Genomic DNA, 12,490 nt, shown 5'->3' on the forward strand with positions numbered 1-12,490 from the left:
TGAGCTTTTCATCGCCAATATGCAATTCTGCCTGCCTAACCGCTTTGAGACCATTCCCGTTCCAAACACTGGCATCTCATTGACTTATGTCATTACTTGGCAGCATGACAGAAAATGTGTGCTGATAATGAGGATTGCACAAAACATAGATGACTGCTGGACTGACCACAGACTTCTGGTTAGCCAACTAAGGATCTTCATATTTTGTAAACCATAATCCTACTTCTCAAATTCTTCCAGGAAGAAATTCAACATTACAAAATTTCAGAATACAGCTGTGAATAATGTTTTCCAGAACTCTCTTTTACATCAGCTGAATAAAAATCCAGTCGGTATAAAAGATGCTGAACTAGAGTGAACCTCATTAAAAAAACTCTATCACAGAGATAGCAGAAAAGGTCATCGGTTATGATATAAGGAAGAGAAAGGACTGGTTCAATGGTAATAATGAAGAGATTCAGAGCCTCCTCAATGCTAAGAAAAATGGATACCTGTCCTTTGTTCAAGAACCATCTTCCATGGAGAAGAAAGAATGCAAGTTACTAACAGATAGAGATTTTTATTTTATTTTACCAAACTGCCTCCCAATGAACATAGTCCCATAGGACTCTGTATACTCACTAACAGAAATTTCAGATAACAGCTGTAGCAAATCATACTCAGATATTTGGATTGAGGTGGTGATTTACAATTTGGCAGTATTTCTTCACCACCATCACTATAATCCCATTTTTGGATGGTAAGCCGTTATCTCTTCCTAAAATCTTCAAAACACCTTGGTATGGCACCTCGAGCTCCCAGTAAAAAACGATAAACTACAATTGATTCCTCTTTCAAATGACGTCCGTCGCAGAATTAACGATATGGCAAATAACATTGAATCTCAGGTAATTCAAAGTTAGGAAGAGTCCTTATTATGCGTTGCAAATGGACGAAACTACTGGTGGTACAAATGATGCACAGTTAACACACACATTAGATATATATGTGGTGATGACCATGATAGTATTTTGTTCTGCAGAACTTTGACAACAATACCAAAATAATGGTCTTTTATTGGACATTATAAATTTTCCATCTAACTCATTCCTGGTTGCCAGCGTTTCTCCCCGTGTGCTAGGCTGGGCTCATCAGTTGGTACCTAGCGCACCTACCAAGACGCATGGCCAGTGCATACCGTGGAGGCCACTACATAGGCTAATTGTAGCCACCGGCAGTGCCAATGCACTATGAGAGACTTTGTCTCATTATCAAAAATTGATGCCTGCTTGGCCATCAGATGATACAGATGTTAATTCCCATAGGGAATCTGAAATATTTATTCCGAATGAGTAAATTTATAATACCAATATAAATGGTCCTTTATTGGACATTATAAATTTTCCAGTTAATTCATTCCTGGTTGCCAGCGTTTCATCCCCGTGTGCTAGGCTGGGCTCATCAGTTGGTACCTAGCACACCTACCAAGACGCATGGCCAGTGCATACTGTGGAGGCCACTACGTAGGCTAATTGTAGCCACCGGCAGTGCCAATGCACTATGAGAGACTTTGTCTCATTATCAAAAATTGATGCCTGCTTGGCCATCAGATAATAATATAATTTCGTGTGGCTATTTCTAGCCGAGTGTAGCCCTTGTAAGGCAGACCCTCCGATGAGGGTGGGCAGCATCTGCCATGTGTAGGTGACTGCGTGTTATTGTGGTGGAGGATAGTGTTATGTGTGGTGTGTGAGTTGCAGGGATGTTGGGGACAGCACAAACACCCAGCCCCCGGGCCATTAAGGTTAAAATCCCCGACCCGGCCGGGAATCGAACCCGGGACCCTCTGAACCGAAGGCCAGTACGTTGACCATACAGCCAACGAGTCGGACGGCCATCAGATGATACAGATGTTGATTCCCATAGGGAATCTGAAATATATTTTCCGAATGAGTAAATTTATAATGCCAATATAAATGATCCGTTATTGGACACTATAAATTTTCCAGCTAACTCATTCCTGGTATGCACTGGCCATGTGTCTTGGTAGGTGTGCTAGGTACCAACTGATGATCCCAGCCCAGCCTAGCACAAGGGGACGAAACGCTGGCAACCAGGAATGATTTAGCTGGAAAATTGATAATGCCCAATAACGGACCATTTATATTGGTATTATAAATTTACTCATTCGGAACAATTATTTCAGATTCCCTATGGGAATCAACATCTGTATCATCTGATGCCCAAGCAGGCATCAATTTTTGATAATGAGACAAAGTCTCTCATAGTGCATTGGCACTGCCAGTGGCTACAATTAGCCTATGTAGTGGCTTCCACAGTATGCACTGGCCATGCGTCTTGGTAGGTGTGCTATGTACCAACTGATGAGCCCAGCCTAGCACACGGGGACGAAACGCTGGCAACCAGGAATGAATGAGCTGGAAAATTTATATCCTATAATGTACCATCTATATTGGTATTATAAATTTACTCATTCGGAACAAATATTTCAGATTCCCTATATGAATCAACATCTGTATCATCGAACTTTGACAATCCAAACAACTGGGGAAGAAATATTTCACTCTCTCGTTAGTTATACAAAAGACAGATCCACAGAGGAAAATGTGTAGGTGTCTGCACGGATGGAGCTTGTGCCCTTACAGGCAGGTATGGTGGGATTATTCTAAGGCTAGGGAAGTAACTCTGGACATGAACCGGGTACATGGTTTCATACATAGGCAGCATTGGCCTCCAAAGGAATGCCACCAGAATTTAAAATTGAGCTTGAGAGCGCTATAAAACTAGTTAATTTTATTAAGTCTAACCGTTAAGTAACAGATCATTTTTGATATTGTGCGATGAAATGGGCAGTGAATACACATAACTTTTGCTTTATTCTGAAATTTACTGCCTTTCCAGGGGCAAATATAAGCAAGATTATTTCAATTAAGGCACAAAGTTTTAATGTTGGTAAGTGAACGTAATTCTGATTTTGGATCACTGATTATTAACGAAGCATAGTTAACTAACACTATCCTACCTTTCAGATACTTTTTCCAAATTAAATGAACTAAATCTTTCTTCAGGGCCTTCGGTCAGAAGTGAATATCCCAAATCATCAGAAGCAGTATTGAAAATCATCATGCAGTTTTCAACAAGCTATCTTTGTGAGAAAAGATTTTCACTGCTCCTTCAAATAAAAACAAAATACAGAAACAGACTTGATGTCTGTGCTGACTTTAGACTGAATTTGACTAATATTAAGCCAAATATCCAGGAACTTTGCAAGGAGTGACATGCTCAGCAATCTCATTAACTGTGAGTAATAACATATTATTATTATTATTATTCTTTCTTTTCATAGTTTACTCTCTTCCTTTGTAAGTTCGAGGTCCAGGTTCAATTCCTGGAGTATGTGGTTAAAATGGTTCATGCAGCTCATCTCCATTGGAGGTGTGTCTGTAAAGAGCTGCTACCACCTGATAGAAATTCAAAACACTCTTTTATATTTATTGTGTTACAATTATACAATACAATATATCTCATATGTTTACACACAGGTAAAAAATTAGGCCCATATAAATCAGTGGTCTGTAGAATAATTTCTGATAATTTACAGGTCTTCAGGTTGAAAATGGTTGAGTAACACTGCTGTAAGAGAATGGATCTGAAAAGCAGTGACATCATTTTCTTGGCAATGAGATATATCTTCACACTGGTACAAACAATTTCCATCTTATGTCCTTGAGGGATATCCATTCTGACATTCATTAAAAGTATTTTAGATACATGCTGTATAATACACTATTCAGTGTTTTACATCTCAGATAATTGTGCAAGATACCTTAACACATTCCTCATCTTTCCTATGTCATATCTGTCAGTGGAGAGATGGCATGGAATTACATTAGTGGACGAGTAAGTCTGAGTGGTGTCTTTAAAAGTGGAAAGATCACAGTATGAAAGTAAAGTTGGAATTAAAGAGGACACATTGGGGCAAATATTTCTTTATTTTAAGGGGAGTTAGGGATTGGAATAACTTACCAAGGGAGATGTTCAATAAATTTCCAATTTCTTTGCAACCATTTAAGAAAAGGCTAGGCAAACAACAGATAGGGAATCTGCCACCTGGGCGACTATCCTAAATGCACATCAGTAGGCACTGAATATAGCTAGCCCTACCTACTCTTGCTGAAGTCTGCGGATACACAGGAAGTAGGCCTACTTGTTTCTGTGGTGGGTACCAAATCTACAGGTATGTTTCTGCTTCTCAGAACTCTTTAGGCCTTCACCATATTATGGTAATGAATATATCTAATAGCATTTAAGAGCACCTAGAAATAACAACAACAACAATAATAATAATAATAATCGTGGTATGGCTTCGGCTACCATGTGCGCACATTTTAATTTGACGTTCCATTTTACTCTAGGCCTACTAGATGGCAGATAGAGTAAACCAAAACTCTCTTGGGCATATGTGACCGAGATTTAATGAATTTTGTCGGGTAAACACCAAATGTGTCACCAGAGATCTTCTACATGCCGACATTGTACGACACGGAATAAGTAATACGTAAGTGGTAATGAATGGCTTCTTTACTCAACTGAACTGTCATTTAAAACAATACTATATACTGCAAACCAGTTATAAAATAATTATTACAATTAAGTGCACTATTATTCAGTTAAATGTTCATTTCTAAATTTACACTAAAATGTGAACAAACATAAACACAAAAGTTGGGTAAAAAGATTCAGTACTCTACCTACATTATCCTTTTTTTAAGAATTAGCAGATTTTTTTTTTTTTTAAACCATTTGCTTTACATCACTCCGACACAGATAGGTCTTATGGCAACAATGAGATAGGAAAGGGTCGTGGCCTTAATTGAAGTACAGCCCCAGCATTTGCCCACTGTGAAAATGGAAAACCACAGAAAACCATCTTCAGGGCTGCCGACAGTGGAGTTCAAAACCACTACCTCACAAATGCAAGCTCACATCTCCGCGCCCCTAAACGCATGGGCAACTTGCTCGGACTACTAGCAGTAGAAGTTTAATAGGAACTAGAAGCCAGTAATAAAACTGAAAGCTTACATTAACACTACAAGCTCTGTTGAACAATGGTAAAGTGTTGGCCTCCGAATCTCAAGATCACAGGTTCAAACCTGACAGGGGTAGTCAGATTTATGAAGGGCTGAATGAAGTCCATTCGACATTCCATGACATATGATGACAGGATACAAAAGATCTCAGGTGACACATTTCGTGTTCTGATTTACTCCCCCATCATTTAAGGAAAGACTAGGTAAACAACTAATACGGAATGTCACCTGAGCAACGCCCTAAATGCAGATCAATGGTGATTGATTAGAATGGCAGCCTAAATTATGACAAATTAAAATTCTTGCACATGGCAGCTGACGCCATACAGTTATTATGTTCGAAGTCAAATATTAGGCCCTATCCTCTCTGCTCACTGATTGTAAAAAAAGGGAGATTACGTTGTAACACAGAAACCTTGATACAGGAAAAGGGAAAGCATTTTCACACTTCAGGGACATAAACCATCCATATATAATTATTGTAAGTATTAGCAAATTCCATGTTATTCTGTGAAATGCTATAGGGATGTAATAGCAGTGATGATAGAGGGACATTATTTTATCTACTCAGGGGATCGTCTCTCGCCCAGTCGCCTGCGTTGCGAGCCTGTCTCCTGCCAAGTACTTTGCTGTAATGCACTGCCCGGCGCCACGAGTTCCCTTCCTTTACAGTCTGTTGAGAGCTTAATCAGTGTAAGGTTCAATTCAGTTGAGTGCTCAGTGTTTTGTTCTAATTCCATTTTCATTATGTGAGCAAGTGTATATACATAATACTTCCATAAAATACAAGAAATCTTGTGCAGAAACACACTATGACTCAGTGCCGGGCGAGCGCTGGCCGCATTACGGCAAAGTGCTTGGCGGGAGACGTCAGTCCCTTGAGTAGATAAAATAATGTCCCCGTAAAACTTGCCCTGGTGGCTAACTTTTCGTTTGGGAGGTTGTAAAATATAAATAAATATGTGTATAATTATAATATAAGCCCTAGTGGTATTCATGTATCATGTTCTGAAGTTTTACCACGTATGTAGGCTACTATATAATACAAGGTATAGTAACCAAATGTTAGCAAATTTGTTCATTCCATACTCAAAATATAAAGATATTTTAATACCGAAGAAGTTTCAAATCGGTGGTAGAAGGGCACTCGTAATGAAGAGGAATGAACACAATGGATGAAGTTGTACCTACTTATTAGGCCTACATGGCTCTTAAGGATTTTAGGATAACAAGGTGTGGACCTAAAGAAGGCCATGTTGCTAAATACAAGAGAGAGTTGCAGAGGTGTTTAATTCACTCACAAGGGCTTATGACTGAAAGCTGAAAGGCAGAACACTTTATAATGAAAATGTCTGTAAGCTATATGCAATGAAATCTACCTTCTACAGATTTTAAACTAGTTTTGAGTGTTAATCATGAGTGCATCACTACTTTGTTTAAGACCATTAAATATGATTTTAGCACTAAGTTATTACTTCAAGTAACATACATGGCCTCTTCAAACCAATATTGAAAAACACACATTAAATTTAATATACTGTAGTCATATTTAATTGCGTACCTCCTTGAATTCAATTAATTTAAGAAGTTTGATTCCCAAACAATACAGTTAAATCAGAGAAATATACAGGATAACCTGCCTGGGTTCCATTGTAGGAAAGTTTTACAGACAAGTTGTGCATATCCATTGCATGTATAGATACATTCAATGTATTATAATAATAAAAAGCCAATCAACATTTAACGAAGGCACAACCCTGTTTATTATTACTCAATAATAATTTCACAAAAGGAAAAGTGGAAACAGAGGTATCCTTTCAAGATGTGGAACATACCGTACGCGCACCTTTTAGTGATACATGGACACCCTAGTGCTGAATAGGCCGACCTCGGGTATCTTCGAGATTCGTATTGGCAACCTTTGAAACACAAACTATGAATCGCTTATGCATCGCTGTGTGACATCTGGCGTACACTTTACGTACTAGTACTGTTGTTGTTTACAAAACAAAGCCAAACTATAGAATTCATGCTGGGAACAAGATTTGCATCGAGAAATGTTATATAATGTTATATAAAGTGTGTATGACACAGTTGTTGGCTTAAGATAATAAAGGTTTAGAAAATTCATATAGATCTATCATATTATCGATTCAATTTAGATTTCATTTTCATTCAGTTGGCAGTATAACCGGAACCGTGAGAGCTCCCTCTTTCCTCCACCCCCCGTACAAAGAAATATCGCTAAAAGGTGCGCGGACTACACTGTACTAAACATTTTAATGTAGCCTATACAGTAAAACTTTTGAATGGTGGGTGCCACTAGCTCCCAATCTCCACTAATGGTCATATTTAAATGTATGCACCCACAAACGCATGCACGCATATCACACACACACCTAAACAATGAGTGATGAATGAATGGTGATAAATTAAAGGACCGATGATGGTATATTATTATTATACACACATACCTAAATGAAGTATAAATCCTATGCCTTGCTTCATTTGGCATATACGTATATACTGAAGGGAAGCCAAAAATTTGGCTTTTCATGACTTTGGACATGATTCTAAAAGTTGTATTACCCAGCACTTATCACACTAAATTGGCTCCCACCGTCCGAGAGTTTTATGCTCATATACGTATACTTCTCATCTTACAAATATTCACGGTCCACAGGAATCTTTTTGAAATATTTGTCTCTAGAACGGGGGAACCAACGGTGTTTGGTGGTATGTGTTATTTTCATAAGTTCCTGCCGCACAGCTTCATCTGACTTCTTTTTCATTACACTAGATACACCAGACTTGTAAGGTACATTTAGCACAGAGAACTGTTCTTGTGCAACATCAGGGAGGGGGCGGCTACACTCATAAGGAAATGTTGGTTCTGGATGCCAGCATACAATTGTCGAGCCATCGTCAGACATAACAACATACTCTTCCGAGTTCTTTGAAGCAAATAACGCTCGTGGCTGCTTCGAAATCATGAACATCAAATTGGAGGTAGGCAAAGTTCTGAAGCACTTGCTCATAGGTTGACATAACCAAAACGCCATGTTTTTACGATACCACCTAAAACATAGACAATAACTTATAGGTGATATCTACAAAATCTACAAAATCAAGTCCTAAAAGCAAAGAAATATACTAGAAAGAAGAATAAAACGACGTAAGAAAAAAAGCTCTCTGACTTCTTAACTATTTTTAACCTTACCAGCAGGTAAATGTGTGTTGTAATTTGTAATGATAACAAACCGAACACCGACAGCCAACGACCGAATATAATCTTACAGGTGCAACAACGTAAACGTTAAACTGTTAAATTTCCCTTTCTTGTCCCAGAATGTGCACAATTTCGTCGGCATGAAATCAAAACCTACCAAAGCTCTAAATTTAATAGCAGCAACGTCCCTTTGAAAGATTTTCAAGACGGATGGGTGTTGTACCGCGCGTTTCCTATTGAAATATATGGTAAGGAATAGGAAGAATATTAGTTTTTTCTGCCTATATTACTTTGTTCAAGAGCAAGCATCAATGTAATCCAAAAATACGATTACATACTAACTGAGACCATTCTTACGGTGAGCAAGAACAGTCCAAAAAATCGCAGTAATAAACAGTGTCTTGAAAAGGCCAAGAGCACAGACATATAGTAAATAGACTGACATCGCTGTATCTGGTGGTATTGATGTTAGTGAAGCCAGAAACTTGCGGCCACCGCCATCTTACGTCACTACGATCAGTTCCCTCTTAGCAGTGATCGTGTGCAGTTGAGTGGACAGTCGCTGTGACGAGGTAGCGTGGACGGTATTGAATAGTGATTCTACGAGTGTAATTCGTAAACTATGGGGGAGCAAAGTGGTGGCGAGGAGCCTCCGGATCCTTCAACCCTCACAGTTGCTCGGGAAGAAACAGTTCAAATGGAACAAGATGCGGATGATAGTTCAAGTGAGAATAGCGGTACATTGAGTAATTCTAATACAACAGATGCGTGTGTGAATAATGAGACTGGTGCTACGGTTTCGAAGACTGAGACGCAGGAACTTTACCCTAGTACTCATTATGGACCCTTCATTATTTTTGTGGAGTCCTCGGCATCAGGCAATGTTGGTAACATGCACCCCATGACCTTGGGTAGAATTTTCTATGAGAAAAACATTCCAGGAATTAAATCCGTGGCCCGAAAGGGTCGAAATAGAGTACAAATAGAATTTGTATATGCCGTGCAGGCGAATTCATTTTTGAAACACCCTTTATTAGTTGAGCTTAAGCTCCGGGCATATATACCAAGCTCTAATGTATTGCGTGTAGGAGTTATCAGGGGAGTAGAGAAGACGTTAAATGAGGCTGCTATATTAAAACACTTAAAGTCTACAGCGGCCATAAAATCGGTACGGCTTTTGAACCGTAGAATTGTTAACGAGGAAGGAACTCAGTATGTCCCCACGGGATCTTTAAAAGTGGTTTTTCGGGCGCAGAAACTTCCACAGTATGTATCATTATATCAGGTGCATTTAGAGGTGGAGCCATATGTTTTTGCTCCCATCCTCTGTAAAAAATGCCAACGGTACGGTCACGTTGATAAACATTGCAGGGCAACAAGTCCAAGGTGTGGGAAATGTACATTGCACCATACTACGGCAAACTGTACAGAAACTTTCCTGCAATGCGTGCATTGTCGCGGCACCCATTTAACTGGAGCCGTTGACTGTCCAGCTCACCAACAGCAAGTCCGTATTAAAAAGATCATGAGCAATCAGAACTTATCTTTCAAGGACGCTGTACAGAAAGTTCAGCCTATTGAATATAATGTTGTGGACAATTCCCAAAAATTTTCCCCTTTAACTGGGGAGGAGCCGATTTCTACACAGGAGAATCCCCGTAAGAGAAAATTTACACAAGTAATTTTAAAACCACCTAGACCAGTACCAGCTCCAGGATATGATCGGGATGGTTATTATAATTTGGTTAGAGAGATTCCCCGTACGGAGATGGGTGCTTCACGAGTTACAACTTTTTCCAATGGCGCAAGCCGGAGGATGGAGGCATCTTTGGAAGAGCCTGCTGCCACTAGTAGCGCCCCAATGGCGCAACCGCTTTCATCATTTCATAGGCAAAGAGAACATCTCCAAAGTGGTCTTTATCAATCTATTCATCAATTGGTGCAATTGTTGGGTGATCACCCAGTGTTAGCTCATAATGTATACCAGTTAAGGGACAAGGTTTGCAGTTTCATTCAATTCTATTATAAAATTTTACGTAATGATGGCCCCGGTTATGGTGAGGTTGCTTTTTTGGTTCACTCTTCAGTGACATATAGGATTCATTCGAATATTCAGGCCATACCCCATACATATGTTATAGGATTATATTATATGCATATTTTACTTGTGAACATCTATTATCCTCCTGACGTTTCCATTAATGAGAGACAATGGGATCAATTTTTTCACCAATTTACTGCAGAACCATATATTTTTATATTTGGCGATTTTAATATTCACCATACAGTGTGGGGAGGAATTCGGATACGCCTCAAGGTATGCAGTTCCTTAATGCAGTAAATAACCATTCGCTTGCTATTTTGAATGATGGCTCTCCTACGCGATTGGCTGCGCCTTCTGCCCCTCCTAGCGCAGTAGATTTAACATTGTGTAGGCGAAGCATGGTGTCTATCACTACATGGCATACTTTAAGTGATACTTATTCCAGTGATCATTTCCCCATTGCTATTTCTTATAGTATAGGCCGACCTATTTCTCCACCGAAGCATACAGTTCATAATAACATGGTTCGTTCCTTGAGGAGATTTAAACCGCACATATATACCTCTTACATTGAGGATGAGTTACAAAGAATACCGGACAATATTTTTTCATATCAAACTTTACTTCAGATTTTAACAGATTATATTAATCTTCACCACCCCATCATTGCCACACCTCCTTTATCTTCTAGGAAACCTATGAATGTTAAATGGTGGGATGCGGAATGTCATTTACTGATTCAAACCCGCAAGGTGCTTTTCCGACAATATAGGCAGCACGCCACATCTGAAAATTATTTCCGGCTCAAAAGACACATAGCACAGACTCGCAGAATTTTCCATAAAAAAAAAAAACGTCGTGTCGCTTGGAAGGAGTTTATATCGTCCTTCACGCGTCAGGTTCCAATTGCAGCCTTGTGGAATGCCATTAGGGCAATCACAAGAGTTTCGCAACACTCCCCTGCCATGACTATCCCAGGTCAGGTCTTATCCGATTTTCTTGTTCGAGAGACGCCAGATTATGTCGTACCACACTATGTTCATTCACAAGACCCACACGACGCACGTTTTTCCGTATTGTTACAACCATGCGATTATCAGGAATTCGAGGCAGTTCTACAATCGTGCTCGAATTCATCCCCCGGTCCAGATAATGTATCATATCAAATGCTTAAATTATTACCTCTTAGAGCAAAGAAGGTATTATTAAATATGTACAATGATATTTTTCGCAATTACAGTACCCCAGTTAGTTGGAATGAATTTTTTATGATTCGTATTCTTAAAAATAAGCAATTACCCACTGAAGCTAATAATTATCGCGGTATAGTACTAGGTTCGTGCCTCCGTAAAGTCTTTTAAAAATCTTACTTCGAAGAATTATATGGGTATTAGAATACTATAACTTTACGCCTCGATATCTATATGCCTTTTTTAAGGGACGTAGTACATATGATGCATTTAACAGTTTTGTTATAGACTTGTTATTAGCTCGTCACAGAAAATATAGTACCAAAGCGGTTTTCCTTGATATACAGCGGGCTTATGATTCCGTACCTTTGAACATATTATGGGAAAATCTTGCGACTCTTAAGATTCCTGAGGGATTTATTATCATTATCAGACAACTTCTTACATATAGATCACTGAGATTTAAATCGACACGTTATACAATCCAACCCCGGCAGGTAAGTAATGGGTTGCCGCAGGGCGATATTCTGAGAGGTATTCTTTTCGCTCTTTTTATGAAGGACTTTCAAACGGTAATTCTCCGTTATGCTCGAATACAGGCATATGCTGACTTTTTGCTTTATTATACGCATGAGAATTTACAGCTCTGTAGGCAACATATTATTTACACGCTTCACGAAGCCAGAACATGGTTAGAAGCCCATGGGTTAAATCTTTCTATAGCGAAATGTCGAGCGATGATATTTACACATCACCGAACCTATGGCCGATCACCACTTTCCTTTGATCAGTATGAAATCCCCGTAGTTAGTCGCCATAAATATCTTGGGTTATTTATCGATCAGAAACTTACACGGAAACAACATTTTTTTATATTTGCGTTCGAAAAGCGAACGGTATATTCAGGTAATACAAGCTGTAACACGTAGGCAATTGG

General features: G+C 39.1%; 1 protein-coding gene across 1 annotated transcript; it reads right to left on the reverse strand.

The window, feature by feature from the left end:
- Positions 1-6,364: 6,364 nt before the first annotated feature.
- mRpL42 (mitochondrial ribosomal protein L42) lies at positions 6,365-8,438 on the reverse strand. Its single transcript, XM_067156105.2, has 2 exons — positions 8,311-8,438; positions 6,365-8,168 (listed from the first exon to the last, which is right to left on the reverse strand). Exon 2 carries the CDS (start codon positions 8,150-8,152, stop codon positions 7,751-7,753), a length of 402 nt encoding a protein of 133 aa, XP_067012206.1. The 5' UTR covers positions 8,153-8,168; positions 8,311-8,438; the 3' UTR covers positions 6,365-7,750.
- Positions 8,439-12,490: the final 4,052 nt, after the last annotated feature.

This window comes from Anabrus simplex, chromosome 1 (genome assembly GCF_040414725.1).
Source record: "Anabrus simplex isolate iqAnaSimp1 chromosome 1, ASM4041472v1, whole genome shotgun sequence".
Lineage (NCBI taxonomy): Eukaryota > Metazoa > Arthropoda > Insecta > Orthoptera > Tettigoniidae > Anabrus > Anabrus simplex.